The following is a 16,547-nucleotide window of genomic DNA, read 5'->3' as shown; positions in this document are numbered from 1 at the left end:
TTTCTCTGCTTCAACACACCTGATTTTTAGCAGTGCTGGTTAACAGGCTTCTGCAGAGCTTAATGCCCAGCTAAACAGGTAATTCACATTGAATCAGGTATGCTGGAGCAGGGAAACAACTAAAACATGCTGGATAGAGGCCCTGTATAAAGTGTAAAGCTGATCAGCTGGAAGTCCTGAAGTATTCTTAAGGAAGTCAGATTATTTAAAAGGCAAAAAGTCCACGACCCATCATTAGGGTTGGGCATCGTTTGATTTTGAACGATTCCAATTCCAGTTCCTTGTTTCGATTCCGGTTCCTATCGATTCCCGATTCTTTCAAGACAGGACATGTTTTAAATGAGCCAGCTAACCACAGGTCCTACTTGATGAAATAATCTTAACTTCAACATGAATTTTAACTCTATGAACAATAACATCACCTTCATTTAGACAAAATCATGTTTTGGAGAAAAAAAGAAAAAGACTTGCAGCACAATCAGTGTGTTTGTTTCTGACCACAACCAAAGTCTGGAAGAAGCCTCTGGGATGAGAGGCTAAATGACTCCAACATATCCAGAAACGTCCAGCTGTTTACAGCTAAAACTCTCAGGATGACTGAGAACTACACCTCCATGCTGCAGCAGCACTCAGTCAGAAAAGAAAGTGAAACTTAAATGTAGCTGCTGTCAGAAACAAGCTAACAGATTTTAAACAATAAAACTCTCAACAGAAATAGTTCAAAAAGGAAATTTCACAACTTTGTGTGTGATTTATTATTATTATTTTAATTACTGTGGCAGAAGCTGGTGTGGTCCACCACAGATGAGCTTCTCTAGCATGATGACTTTATTCTACAGGTTACTGTTCAGCCTTCTGACGCTCACGCTCCGTGTGTTTTTATTTCTGCAGTGAGACAAACTCACCTCACACCGTCCAGAGTTTGTTCTTTAAAGCTTCTATTAAATCCACCGTGTTGACGTATTTTAACAAGTTTCCTCTACGCTGCAGGAGTTAAAGTTTACATTATGGAGTGTGTCGGTGCTGCACACAGACAGCTGGTGTGATCAGCTCTGAAAAGCGTTGATCATAATTTGCAGATCAAGTCTATTTTTCACGGAGATCGGCTGTGGATTCCTCTTCCGGTAGGAATCGAAACTAGGAATCGAAAAAAAAGTTTGAACGATTCCGGGAAAAATGAACAGTTGGAACTGGTTCCTATCGATGCTCGATGCCTAACCCTACCCATCATCTCACTCGAGGGTATTATTCCATAAGGAAGGTTGATACCGAACCTGAGTAGAAGTGAAAACATGGATGACATCCTAAACATAAACAATAAAGCAGCTTAATGAAATTAGCCTGATTTACTAAACCCATGCAATGTAGTTTGGCTCATACTGTGTAAACTACTTGCACCGTATTTCCTCTTCTAAAGAACAGCTGCAGTCTAGTTGTATAGGTTTAAAAGAGGGCTGCACGATATTAGGAAAACCTGCAAAATGCGCTAACAGTGATTAATATTGCGATGACGATATTACTTGTGATAAAATAAAAACAGGAACAAAAATAATGAAAAACAAAGAAATTTCAAAAATGACAAAAAAAAATCAAAAATGAGAAAAGCAAAAGACGTGAGAAAAGGGAAAAAGAAAATCAACAAGAAAAGGCAATCAGTGGATCCCGGGAAAAGCAGAATCAGCAGAAAGAGTTGAACAAAGCTAACTTAGGTGTTTGCTAACCATCAAATTAAGTGTTGTTGCTAACTATCTAACCTATGAGAACCCACCCAACTGGCCAAATGGATGAAGAGCTCCATTTGATTTGTTAAAAAAACATTATGCTTCCGTTTGATTGACAGAATTCATCATGTGTAGCAAACATTTGAGCTGACCATTCATTGTGATATGCTAGTTGCTGCTTTTCAACTATTAGTTTCACCACGTTTTGGACTCAAAGTAACAAAGAAATAAATTTTTAGGAAATACCATCAGCTTTTTTGTAGCCTTGAAAGGAATACGATCACGCAAACAAAGAGAAGAATCCTGCATACCTGAAAGCTTCATTAGCAGGTCAGTGGCCGTTTTGGTAGTAATGTCAGGGCTGAAGAGGGAGGCTGTGGTCGGACCACTAGGACTCGATCTCACCCCGACTCCAGGTAGTCCAGGTAGGTCCAAGGAGTTGGCACTGCTAATGGTACGGTCCCTGCAGATGCTAAAGGGCGAGAGCACGGATAGATCTCTCTCCTGTGGCTCCTCCTTGATGTGGACATGATTAGAGTTAGCATCAACTGGTGGGGATGCTTGCTGCTGGGCTTCTGAGTGCAACGGAGAATGCTCTGCTGCTCTCAGGTCCGTGGTGCCGCTGTCACCCAACAGGGAGCCCTCGCCTTCTGTGTCGGTGGTGAGCTCCTCTTTCACCTTGACGTCTGTGCGGGGGAAGTGCTGGTGGCACCGCATGTGAAGCTTCAGGCTGAAGTGTCGGGAGGAGGTGAAGGGACAAAGTTCACACTGAAATGTCTCACCTCGATCTTGGTGCTGATGTACCTGAAAAAGGAGGACAGGCTCAAGTGACAAATTGTTGCTTTTCGCCCTTCGTCTACAGGAGGGAGAGATGGGTAACTTATGCTTTTTAATTTAGCTCTTTGTGCCAGCATCATCCTACGACTAACAACCTTCAATCACATAGAAAATGGTCAAAAGAAGCATGCACATCCTGTAATTTTGGCAAAGACATTTGGGAGGTAACACGTAGGGATGGGTACCGAATTCGGTACTTTTTAATGTACCGACCGAATTCCATAGAGCTCCGGACCCCACGTGACTCTCAGTTAGTAGACGCCATATTGGCAGGTAAAAGAAGCTAAACAAACACGGATCTAACCATGAACGTGAATGGGATCGGCTTGGATTTTACTTCGTCGGAATTTACTTCACACTTTAAAACCGAAGAAATTGTTTTATATAGTCAGAAATTAAATAGACTACACATCTCCGACCCTTATCGTTCCCCTGGGATACTTTTTAAAAATGCCAGAAGCTGTCGGAGCAGACTTCTTACCGGACCTGGCCGGGGAACCCCTCGGGATTCCCCCGGAGGAGCTGGCTCAGGTGGCTGGGGAGAGAGAAGTCTGGGCCTCTCAACGCTACTGCTCCCGCAACCCGACTCCGGATACGCGGATGAAAATGGATGGATGGATGGACAAATAACAGATTTACACGTAAGTAGTTTAAATAGAGTGCTGTGCTGTTTGAATGTATAAACTGAACACCAAGAGAAATCACTAGTTTGATTTTTTTCCGTGAATAAAATAAATATGTCAGGCAGGAGCGTCTCAGGATCTGTCTGAGAGCTGTCTCGGTGAGACAGATGATAGCAATCCAAAGTGCTTTTTATGTGTGATCTGACAATTGATCAACCATTGCTTAAAAATTAAACACAGCTTAGCCGGTTAATTGCTGTGATCATAAAACACGTAAACGGCAGCACGCAGAACTCACGAGGCAACGTTTTACGTGATGTTTACTTGCTGCTGTGAGTAATAAGACAGAAAAAGCCACGCCAAAATAAGTTTAGGAAGCCCACTCAGAATCGTAATAAAAGCATTTAAAATAAATACCATACACAGTTGAGGAAACGTTGGTTTAAGTGCCTGATATGAAGCGGTCGCTGCATAAGCGAAAACCTTTAATCTCACGATCCCACAGTTTCATTTTAGCCCGGTCACTAGCGCATTTTATTACAATGATCCAACGTTTGCGGCGCTCCGGATCTTGGGGAATCCTGTAGATGGCTCATTCCTTATGTCGTCCACGTCTGTTCTGGCATCCTGGGGCACAACAGGAATCTACCATATTTCCTGTCTGATTGAGTTTTCTGACAATAACTAATAGTCCAGCTGCCGGCTTCTACCTGCCAAGATGGCGCCGTTTCGATTTGAACTGTTGCATGCCGGGAGAAGTGACATCAACTCCCGGAGCTCTATAGTACCGACCGAGCACCGATTCACGTCATTTCAAACGGTGCCTCGTTTCGGTACCCGTCCTTCATAACGAGAACTTGCCAAGACAGCTGCGCATGCGCAAGTGTTATGTCGTCGCTCGCTGCGAACCAGTTGTAAACAGAGCAGCATGGTAGAAAGAACGCAGGCTAAAGCTTGGGTCCACTTCACTAAATGTGATGGGTAACTGGGTGATGATGAAACCAGCGACAACGGTCTAAGTGAGACATCCTCATCTTAATCTGCTCCAGTAGGTAAATATAATTAGCTTGATATGTTAGCTTCCGTTTCGCTAATGGTGCGTTTGCTTTCTCCTCGGAACTCCGAATTCCTGACTGGAAGAACATGAACGCGCTCTAAAGTTTGGCTTCACTTTACTAAATGCGACGGGTGAAGACGAAACCAGTGACAATGATCTAAGTGTGAGGCATCATCGTTTAAATCTGCTCCAGCAGCTAAATAAACTGTTTAAGATAACGTTAGCTTGGTATGTTGGCTTCCATTGCCACCGTTGTTATCAGCTAATGGTGCGTTCGCTTTCTTCTCGGAAATTCTAACTTCCCAGTAGGAAAAATCAAATGAAAAAAGGAATGAAGATACACAGTAAATTTAGTTCACAGTAAAGATGTTTGCTTCAGTTTAATTATCAGCTTATAAAAACAGTTGTATGTTATTTATCGTGATATTTATCAAATATTGTTATATATTGAGAAAAATATATATTTAATTATAAAAGAGAATTAAAATAATAAACACTCAAAAGTATCGAAATTTGGTACCGTTAAGTACCGGTATCGATTCGTGGGTACCGGGAATTAGTACCGGATCGATTCAAATGTCTAAGGTACCCATCCCTAGTAACACGCCTGGGTGTAAATACGAGCACAGCGCTACGAAAAAAGGAAAACATTTATTCCAACCTTCATGTGAGACTTGAGATTGTCTTTGCGAGCACAGCGGAAGGGACACAGTGGACACTGATGACTTTTTAAGCCCGTGTGAATGACCATGTGTCTCTTCCAGTAGCTCTTGCGTTTGATGACCAGTCCACACACAGGACACTGGAATGGTTTGCCACCATCCTCAGGAGAACCTGCAGGGAACCAGAAATAACACTGTATTCATAACAACGCATTAAGATTCAGAAACTACACTTGTGTCTTTATTATTCCAAAAATTTACCTTTTTTTTTTTACTGTTAAGAAATTCAAAACGTTTTTTCTAATAACAGAGTGTCTCAGATCTGTGAGAGATGGTGTCTGCACACCTAATGATGAAAGCTATCAAGGGAAAAGCCGGCTGGAAGCAACGCAACAATGAAAGCAGAAAACGAAGGCATGTTTGAGTATCTCGATTATTGTTGTTGGCTTCATATCCGGCATCTATTACTGTTTAATTGGTCTTATTAGAAAGAGGCATGATTGCATTACAAATTCTACAAGGGCCTGTCAGGATGGCTTCATAAGTATTCCAGAGCTGTTCCTTGAAAAACATCTGGTAATCAGTGTTTGGTGAAATTACTGCGCTCAGCCATTCATTGACCTGAGGTGTAAAACCTCGAGACTGCCTATTTGCAACAATAAACCGCCATCTGCGGCCCAACCTCTCTGAGCTCAGCAGAGACCGTGATGCAAAAGAAAAAATAAAAAGGCCCCTGTTCACACAAATTTAAGATGATTGAAGCAGAAATAAAACAGAGTGGGGAAATATTTGGGAGTTTGGTTTCTCTTTCCTGGTACTTAACAAATCTACGTCCTATGTAATCATAATTACAGATTTAAAACCAGAAGAGAGTTTGCTCTGCATGTCCAGAGTGCAGAACATGCTGTGTGACACGACTTTATAGTCCAGCTCACAAGGGATGACAATAAAACAAGACATGACAGTCGATAATCAAGGTCACATTTTTCAGGCTGGCGACTAAACAACTACCTGCATTTTTACAGTGCTGCTCGACCTTGACGACATGCTGGGTTAGTGCAGCCCCCCCCCCCCCCCCCCCCCACACACACACACACACACCTTTTTAACATGCAGATCACAGAATATTACATCGACTGCCTCATCTGTCTGAAGTCAATTTGATCCAGCCATTTTAGGTTTGGCGGGGTTGCGACACAATCCCTCAAAAGTGCCCATCAATATCTCTGAAAGCATTCAGCTCTCCCTTAAGACTACTTCGGGTCTGGAGCGGTCTCGTCCTGTGCACGAGTCAGTTCCGTGTGTGCACCATTGTTTGGGTTACATGTCTACATCTGAGTGCACGCCTGCCAAGTACACTGCATGGCCATTTGTCAGCAACACAGAGAGAAGCAGAGAGCGTAAGACGGAAAAAAAAAAGAGAGTAAGCACGCATTTGTATCCAGTCAGTGGAAAGTATGATGTGTTTGGCCTTAAGTCTGCTGTGCTGATGAGTGCAGAGGGCTCTGGTAAGTGGGGGCTGAAGCCAGGAGGAGGCTGCTGAGATGGATATGGACTCCAGGGCTCCCTGCGGCGCCGAGCACACACTGACGACCCCCTTTTGGCAGCATGCACACCCGAGCGCAAACGAACTGGTTTGGGGAGGCGGTGAGGTCTCAGTCAGAACCCCCCGTCGAGCCCACAGACCATTTCCCAGACTACGAGGCCAGCCAGGGCTGTTTTCTCTCGGTTATGCTCTCTGCTCAGCTGACAGCTAAGCTGAGGCTACTTGCTACTTTAGCGCCAATGAGGTGAGAACAAAACTATTACAAAACAACAGAAAACATGTCGTGGAAGTTCTGAGTTGTGCTCGTCTGATATTAACGTGTTGCTGTCACACAGTGGCACAGAAAACACCTCTGTCTTTCCAGAGTTGTGTTTACAGCGCATGCTAGTTCTAATAATCATAACCAACCATTTTAATCTGCACCATATTTATAAAATCAAAATATAAAGGGTTAATTAAATGAATAAGAATTTAATGCCGTTTTGTGATGACTAAAAGGGAGAAGATGTTGTTTTGAAGTTAAAATCAACCTAAACTGCATTAAATGTACAATTTTCTTAAATAATACTACATTACACCTTTAGGAGTGTGTCTTTAAGCTTAACAATAAAACAGATTACCTGCTTGGTTGTTTGGTTTGCCTCTGCCTTTTGGAGTAGACGGCAACAACAGTTCTAGGCTCTGGGTGGGTGTAGAGGGCGTGGATGCTTTCTGGTTCTTGTCCAAAAGGGGCTTCACATCCTCTTGGAGGACCCCTGCAGGAACCAAAGGGGAACCTTCCTTTTTCTCAGCCAGCAGGTTTCCTGCTGCTCTAGCTGCCACCTCCTTTAGCAAGGCAGCAGAAGAGGTCATCGACACAAGAGAGAGAAAGGAACTTGCTGAGGCTTGGTGGTCCGAAGCGGTGCTGGCCGTTGAAGAAGCTTGACTCCTTTCGCTGACTTTCTTGGAAAGCGCAGCAAGGGTAGAGCTCGCTGACTGCGGACTAAACGGAGAGTTGAAGGCATCAAAGCGCACAACATCGTCTCCTCGGACACCCCCACCTAAGGTGGGCACTGCAGAAGAGGCAGAGGTGGACGAGGAGGAGGATGTCGTTGAGGAGGAAGCAACGGCGTTCTTGTCTTGAAGTACGGCATTAGCTGCTGCTTTTAGCTTCTGGATTGCAGAGTCCGGGGATAAACTGGAGCCACAAGGCGTCGAGCAGGTGGCTGGTGGCCACTTATCTGCCACACCTGCCCACACAAAGCCACTACCGTTGGTGGGGGCAACAGAATTAAAGGGGTCGATGGGCTCCTGCTTAATGTTGGTGACTGAGGGTGCCAAGGAGGCCGGTGAAGCAGAGCCACTGTTGTTGTTGGCCAGTTTTCGGGCAAGAGCACTTAACTGTTGAGCATGATGGGAAGACGGAGAGAGGGTCAAAGGTGGAGCAAGAGCAATTGGAGGTGATTCTCCCCCAGCACTCCCCCTGGATGAGTGACCCAGGACATCTCCAGAGTCAAGTTTGAGCGAGCCAGCCTCTAGGAGGCGCCGTAGGTTGCTGCTGAGCGGTTTTCCCAGGGCTCGAGATGCTGCCTCGCCATAGAGCGATGATACCACAGACGATAGTGTGTCCTGGGCCGAGAATGTACCTCTATCCAGGCCAAGAAGTTCCAAAGAGGCACGATGGACGGGTGTGGGGCATCCCAGTGAGCTCTCACCTCCACAGGTATCATGATCCCCTGAGCCAACGCCAACTCCGGGTTGTTCTTCAGGAGAGGAGCCTCTGTGCAGGACGAGCTCATCCTGGGTGTCTCCGAAAGACGACGAGTCAGAGCGTGTGTCGGAGGCATTCCCAAACCAGCCTTCCTCCTCCACAGCACCACTATCAGATCCCCCTTCCTCGCTGGTGTCCGCATCTGAAAAAAGAAAATAAAAATCAAACATTTTAGCCAACAGCAACAGGCAAAGTCACTCTGAAGGTATTTTAACTAAAATAAAGTTGTAATGACTGAATTTGTAAATAAATACTCCGTTAATTATGTATTTGTGTAAAAGCAAAAAGGCTTTTATGAAGAAACTTAAGAGGATAATTTTCACCAACTGTAACACAACCTTGCAGAAAAAACCAGCCTGTTAAATACACTCCAGTGCTCACCGTTAAAAACAACCTCTTATATAATAAAAGCTTTCCAATGGCACATCTAAGATTTTTTGTGTAATTTAGTTCTCATCCATTTTTTTTAAAACACACTTTTTTCCCACCCTTGGTCTGGAAGAGCCTAGTAAAAGGGTTACCATGACAACGGGTCCTTCTGGGAGGCTAGACAGCAAAGATTAGGGTAATGGAGGTTACAGAACTAGATTAATATTCATGAGCCTGCAGATACCACCAGGGAACCAATAAGGATAGGGTTAAGGTCACCAAGGGTCATTAATATACACTTCATGTATCAATATTCATAAGCAAAACATTACAGCTTGCCAGACAAGGGCGAACAAAGAAAAGTGAATATTCCTGATACATATTAACAAACCTACACAAGAAAAAGTCAAAAGAAACCCAGCTAGGGTGAGGCTAAATGTCAAAACTGGCCCCTTTCTCTTTGGGTTACTGTACATAACCTCCAAAATATCTGTTACAAAGGAAGAAGCTGAGATTTTACAGAAATCTGATGCAAAAACAGTAAAAGAAATATTTTTTTTTTACATTTGAAACACAAACATACACATATCTGCACACACAAAAGCTGTCTTCACCCTCGTGATCCTAAGAGAGCCCTGGTGTGTTTGCTCTCCGTGCACAGGCAAAGGAAAAAAGGGTTGCCAGGCAACCTAGCCCAGCAACCTGTTGAGATTTTTAAAGTTGACTGACATATGGCCGGTGTGTCCACGAGGGTAACCAAAAATCACAACCCACAACGATCGCTGTACTCCTGTTGCAACAGATATCAAACGTGGCTCACATGCACACAGAGAAATGTTTTCATCTTCTCCAGCACAGCCTAAAGAAACACACACACATGCACGCATGACACACACAGAAAATGGGATTTGTTAGATTAGACTTAAACCCTCAATAATTCCACTTCCATTACTCCTCAACTCAATGGACAACATGGGGAGAGCTGAAAGCAATAAGCATATATTGCATGACCTTTCTACTTTTGTATGATTGTTATTGAGGTGAATTAGAACACACAATAAAAACCATCATCCACTCATTTCCCATGCTCCTTATAGTAGACCACAGTTCTACGCTTGAACCATGTGACGTAGTCATCAATGGCTGCAGTAGGGTTTGAGGGGGATCACTGAAGCGAGGTCTAAACTCATCCTTCCTAGGTTCCTTCTAAAACCCTAGAGTTAGGTACAGCTGAGCACAAAAGTGCACCAGTAGCCTTATTCCTGAACTCCACAACTACAACTTTATGTCACAGTTAAGCTTTAACTGCCCCCCTTGGGCAAAATGACATTTTCCAAGGGCAAGCCCAACCTCTAAGGAGGGACTCTATCGAAACTTTGAGCTCGTGACAGCTGCTAAAATCTATCAGCACACAGAGAAAAACATATTTAACAATATGATTTAAAGCAGTAGTTAAAAGTGTCTAAGTCTGCAAATCTTTAAAATTATGTGCTTCTGACTCATTTGAGAAATTTGGATTGCAGCCTAGCACCATCTTTCATGAACTGCATTTTGATCAATGTCACACCCAGCTTCCAACCCCCCCAAAACTGCATGTATTGGACAGACTATGCAACAAGCCTCATCCCACACAGCCTTCTGGACACAGGTATTCTTAGTTTTCAAAAGTTTCAAAAGTAGTTTTTAAAAGAGGTACGTGCTCATGAATGAAAGTGATGTCATGAGTGGAATGATAAATCCACATGTTTTAATGTGTGTTGTCACCTTTTAAGCTTTTAAAGTTGTATGTACTGATGCCACAAAATTAATCTTACATGTTTACAAATAACCTTCCAGATATACAGTTGAACTAGTGAGAACTCAATGTAAAAATAAGCTTTTCTTGTTCTTCCCCTTGTGTTCCTGTTGTAGTAAAGATGCACAATATATAATCGGGCACCAATGTCAGTATCAGCTGATGTTAGTCATTTTGTAACATATCAGTATCTGTCCATTAAGTACAACTGGGTCGATATTAACAACCAATATTTTTTTCCTATTTGTGGCAGTTTGTGTATCTGAGAAGGTGAGGGGGGTGTTGATGCATAATTGTTTAATAGAGACGAACAGAGAGATCAAATACATGTTAGGAGTGTGTATCGACAAGGATCTGGCGAGATATATAATATATTAGGGCTGGGAAATATGGCCTAAAATCAGTATTGCAGTATAATGAGGAGTTCTCCTTGATAACAGTAAATGGACAATAACTATATGTATGCGCAAAAACAAAGATTGTCCATTAGATGGGGCTGTCATGTGAATTAGGTAGGGTCATGCTGTCATGTGACTTGAGGTGGTATAGCTTCTTAAAGGGATATAAACGTCACCAACCCACACACTTTTTTCCCCTTTTGTATTACCGAATTTATTGGCATCATAAAATGATATCGTTAGAGTCAGAAAAATGCAAATTTTTCAATCTATTGCCCGGCCCCAATATATATATACACACATACATAAATACAGGAGAGAGAATGTGATTTATTGCGATTAAAAGTCAGACAATTTTTGCAATTTTTACACTGAACTTAATTGAAAAACTCAGATCAGATGCAAATCTAGTGTTATCACGAGATCGTATTGTTCTGTCAGAATGAAGGTAGTAAAAACTGCTGCCACCTAGCAGTCAGACTTTGAATTGCACCACACAAACAAACTAAATTAAATATTTGCATGTAAATCTTCTATTAAAAAAACTATACACTATTATTAAATATATTCAATATCTGAACATGAAATATTGCTATATTTCAGTGTACTGTTATTTTCTTTCATACCTACTTATATTCATGTAATTTTGGCAAATATTGGTTATGAGAGATAATGAAATTGGATAGTGAGAACTCAGTGAAGCCCTTTAGATTTTTTTTCTGCTGTACTGCAATATTGAACTTGATCACAAATTCACACTTGGCGAGGAACTAGGCCTGGGCGATAAATCGATTTAATGAATTAAATAGAATTTTTTGTTGCGGGCGATTTTAAAAAAGTAAATCGAATTTTTATGTAATAATGCCTTTTTGGCCCCCCAGAGCTTCCGTAACGTTAGGTTCACATAACCGCAACAACGTCACAGCACGCACACGAAACAGCAGGTGACTCCATGGCCACCGGTGAGAGTGGGAAGTTTGTTCCTAAGAAAGGAATTAAATCTTCCATTGTTTGGAACTGGTTTGGGTTTGCTGCGATGGACGTGGAGCTAGGAACTTTTATTCCAAGAGGGTGTTCATTTATTAATTATTCTTCTCATAAATGAGTATTACATTTGTCTTGCTTGTGATTAAATAATAAAAACAAAAATGGCTTTAAGGTGCCTTCCATTTGTACCTATTGCTATTTTTAATAATTGAGGGGGAGAGAGAATCGTAAAAAATCGTAAATAAAATAAAATAGGAGATTTCATTATTAGGCCGTATCGCCCAGCCCTACGAGAAACTAAGACATTCTGGTGTCTTTCCTGAGCTCATTGGCATGAAAAACTTCAAGTGTACAACTGATAGAAAAGTTATTTTAAAAAGTTACCATTTCAGTGGTGATGACCTTCTAATGTATTGTTTCTGACACCCAGGCAACTGTTCTGCCTCTGGAATGGTAGCTGGCTTGGTGACAGTAACTGTAACCCTCCCCATTCCCACCAACACCACCCCCAGTGATGGAGACATGGAGATACAGGCTGAGGCGCAAAGCGTCTGCCACTGAAAGGGGACCATTTAGCGGTGTAATGGCGGGGATGACTTGCATGTTGAGACAAACAGCTGCAGGGTGCTGTGCAGTCTGGGTCTGTTATCACTCACACACAGCTGATTCACTGGTGCAGCAGTGAAGAATTTTCTTTCTGGGTCACAAAAAAAAAAGAACCACTACATTATAGGTAAAAATACTTATAGTCCAAATAAATGAAAGGTCAAGCAGATTCGACACTGACCAGAATAATCGGTCTTGAACTTTAACAGGGATGTACAAATAAGTCAATGCAGCACTTTGGTAACTAATGTTAGAAACTCACAATAAAAGAAGTGTACGGTCGCAAACAAAAGCCATACGTTTGACTTTTCAGCTAGTGGCGTTGTCTACCAATTCCCCACAAAGTGCTTTCCACAATCGCCTTTCGTGAACTTGGCAACAAAATACTGACTAGTTTTTTATTTTATTTTTATTTTTTCCCCAAGTCAGGGGAAGGTAGAAAAACTGATGTAATCATACATTTTTTGTGACACTTGACTTTCAAAATGGTGATCTGAAGTAGATAGCTTTGGGTCGGCCAAACTTGTCCAGTCATCTTTTCAACGACACAGTACGCTACAATAAGATTTGCTTAATTTTAGCTAAACGCTCTTTGAAAATTAAAGGAGCAATATGTAAGAGTTCTACAGTAAAATAATCACAAAACAGTCTAACATGTAAATAATGTTGGAAGGAAGGTTACATGGAAAGAGATTTTATTCTCAGCCGGCTGGGGGGTTGTCAGTTTTTCTCCTTAAAAAAAGATGGATGTAGTAGTAACTGCAAATATCAGTGAGTTTGTGAGGTTGCCGTATCTCCGGCAAGCTAACTGCTGTGCCGATATTTCCAACTAAACACTGGAAGGCAAAATACTCCAGAATTGTGTAAAGAACTGAAGCCAGTAAACAAGATCGACCCAGGAATTTTTTGTACCCTTAAAAAGCAACGGTCGACTTTTGTTTTACTCTAATATCGGCTAAAGAAGACTAAAGGCTAACAGAGGGCTGGGCAATAAATCAAAAATGTGTCTTTATTGAAATTTCTGACTTACTGATATAAATTTTTCTATGTCAATAAATTTGGTAATGAAGAAAATTGAAAGATGTGTGTAGGTTGGCAACAATCATGTCTCCTTAAGAAGCTGTACCACCTCAAGTCACATGACAATGTGACTCAATGTAATACACTTGACAGCCCCATCTAGTGGACGTTTGTTTTTACTCATAGATATAGTTATCGTTCATTTATCGTTATCAAGGTGAGGTCTTCAATATACTAGGGATGTAAGAAAACATCATTGAGGCTATTTATCATGATATTTTTCCTGCGATATTATATCAATATTGCCATGTATTGAACTTTTGGAAGAATTTACATGCAAACAATTGTGGATTTTCATTTCTTTTGGTGCAATTCAAACACCAACCGCTTGTTGTCAGCAGTGTGCAGTGGGTTTTATTTCCACCATTTAAATGCAACTCACTCTATTATGGTTCAGATACCTCATGTTAAACATGTTATGTATCAGTTTAGACTATTGAATTTACCTACAATAAATTCAGTTTAAAATAAATCACTAATATTGTCTGGCTGAATGTATCGCAATATATCGTGATATATTCTATTGCCTCCCTGTCTCATGATATGTATTATATCGCCAGGATTTCACCAATACACATTCCTACGACATACTGTTAATTTGATTTTGGGCCATATCACCCAGCCCTATGATTGGGCGATATGGCCTAAAATCTATATTGCGATAAATTCTGAAGCACATGCAGTAACAATATATATCACGATGTATTCTCTTCTTCTGTTTATACATGTAAAATGTTTTTGAACAATCTCACATACCAGATGGATTGCAGAACAAATTATTCTAAAAAGTATAGAATACATTTCAGTATAAATTACATTTAATTTTCAAAATGTATTGAAATAAACACAAAATATCACTAATAGTTTTTATGTTAGGGTTCTTTTTCCAAACAATGCAACAAAAATGATCATAAAACGAATAAAGAAGATATTTAAGATAAAATACAAGCTAAATGTAATGAAAAAAGCTAAATTCTAAATTGTCTGAACCTTAAGTGTAAAATACAAACAAAAAAAAACATTTCTTTCTGCTTTCCTGATAAATTTTTCATGTTTTTTGTGCATAGACGTCAAGTTTTACTTCAGGAGTTTGAATAACTGCATTTAAAAGTATGCTCTGCTGCGTTTTTTGTAAATAATATCACAAAAATTTGGGAAGTTTATATAATTTCTTTCACTTTTGTTCAACTGCGCTTAGATCAGCTGATCTGTGCCAGTCTGAGCTACAGCGATGCGCACAAGCACAGGGCAAGAGAGAGGGGGAGGAGACTAGATCTGTTTAACTTAACGGGACAAACAGCTGAAACTGGGAAGGTCTGTGAGGGAAAACTGTGCAAACTAAATCAAAGGAGACGTCCAAAAAGTTTGAAAGCCTTGTGTGTTCATCATGTTAAAAAGTGAATGACATTTAAGGGATTTGGCGTTACGGAGCTGTTAACACTGATACGACTTTACTCTCAACCGGCATATTTTATTGAGGATGTTTTACGGCTCACCATCCGACTCCCAAAATCCAAACCAGGTCTGTGTAATTGACGTCACCCCGGGTTTTTTACAAGCAAGTCGTCATCCAGAGCTGACGCAGATTGACAACATTCATGCAAAAGCAGGTAAAGTGCTAAACTGTCTCGCTCCTCATCAGCAAGTGCAACCGGTAGTAAAAAATTTGATATCATAGGCCAAAATCACACTGGTTATATCTTATACTGTGCATTACTACCCAGCCCTAGGCTAACATTGAGCTAACAACGCCAAGAGTGAATTAGAAGCAAATAGTAGGCTGTAAAAACATCTCAAGCTACTTTTTCAATTACCAACTACTCAATATTACAGTGTGAAGTTAATGAGTCAATCATGGGGTTTTACTTCCTGTAATGAGCTGTTCAGAACTATAACAGCAAGACGACCAACAACTGCCCTTCCTCCAACGCATGATAAATATTACCATAAGTGTAGTGTGTGCTCCCTACCGTAATACACACAAGAGTGCCAACACCAGATAAGACAAAGTATTTATCTACTCATCAATTAACTGTGTATGACTCCTTTTTGCTCGTCATCTAGAATCTTCTGGTGCTGATGCATAACTGGCAACAGCTACAAAACTCATGAAACAGCAGTGAGAAAGTGATTGCAGAAACCTTATTTGACCATAGGATAGGATTCTTCACTCTTCCATATTGCACCTTTAACTTGTTGGAGCAACTGAAATTATTTTGCGTCAAACTGTGATTTATAGCACGTTTGTGGATCCAACCTAAGAAATTAAGGCCAATTGTGTTTTTGTAAAAGTCCGCTAACAACCAAATGCCTAAAGATAAAAAATAAATAAAAACAGACCTCTTTCAATGGTCAACAAAACATTGTTTCACTCTTTAGGTTTAGGGCAAAATTATATTTCCCCCCAAAAAATATAACTTAGTACAATAAAAGCAGTAAGGTTGTTCTCAAGTTTCTTATTAGACACTATATTGCTTTGTTTAACAAAAACATAAAAAAGACAGTTTAATTATTTTGCCAATTAATTAAGATAATAATAATAATAAAGCTAATTGGTGTGCATACATACACACACATATGCATGTCCATACTCCTGCATGTACTCTACTCTGTTGCTTAGCCAGGCATAAAAATTGGCAAGCCTGACCCCTGGCCTGAAAGGATGCAGAGGGGGGAGGAGAAGAGAAGATGAAGGAAAGAAGGAAGAGATAAAGGCATGGTTAAGGGGAGGGGTTGATTTGGCTGGGCAGACAAGAAGAAGAGGCCATTAGCCGATTAAGGTTGGAAGGGGTGCATCAATACTGCACTGATGTCAAAAGGAGAGTCATGCCCATGAGCTAATATAAGAATGAAGGAGAGACCCAGAGACAGAGAGAGGTAGTGTAGGTCAGTGAGTCACTAAAATCTCAAAGACTGCTGACCGCAAAGCCCTACAAAGTGAGACAACATAAAAGATCGCCACAACATAGTCAGACTAAAGCCATCACATTTACATGACCAAAATTATTAGCCTCCCTTTCCTGCCAAGCCTGCAAGGCTGATGGCTGTGTGTGTGAACATGTGTGTGCCACTATATGGGTGGGTTAAGGGCTTTGTGCAGAGGGTAAGGATATAGG

At 41.1% G+C, this 16,547-nt stretch overlaps 1 protein-coding gene across 4 annotated transcripts in view; it reads right to left on the bottom strand.

Moving 5' to 3' along the window:
* The window catches only part of znf827 (zinc finger protein 827), an 81,259-nt gene that overhangs the window by 44,405 nt on the left and 20,307 nt on the right, over positions 1-16,547 (bottom strand). For all 4 annotated transcript variants that reach the window (XM_015965782.3, XM_015965791.3, XM_015965798.3 and 1 more), the window contains exons 2-4: positions 7,067-8,338; positions 4,900-5,072; positions 2,033-2,525 (exon numbers count right to left, since the gene is read on the bottom strand). In XM_015965782.3, the coding sequence (XP_015821268.1) occupies positions 2,033-2,525; positions 4,900-5,072; positions 7,067-8,338 (1,938 nt within the window). The remainder of the gene's footprint in view (positions 1-2,032; positions 2,526-4,899; positions 5,073-7,066; positions 8,339-16,547) is intronic.

Source organism: Nothobranchius furzeri, chromosome 4 (assembly GCF_043380555.1).
Source record: "Nothobranchius furzeri strain GRZ-AD chromosome 4, NfurGRZ-RIMD1, whole genome shotgun sequence".
NCBI classification, from domain to species: domain Eukaryota; kingdom Metazoa; phylum Chordata; class Actinopteri; order Cyprinodontiformes; family Nothobranchiidae; genus Nothobranchius; species Nothobranchius furzeri.
The sequence above is the reverse complement of the archived record's forward strand: the minus strand, read 5'-3'. Positions and strand labels throughout refer to the sequence as shown.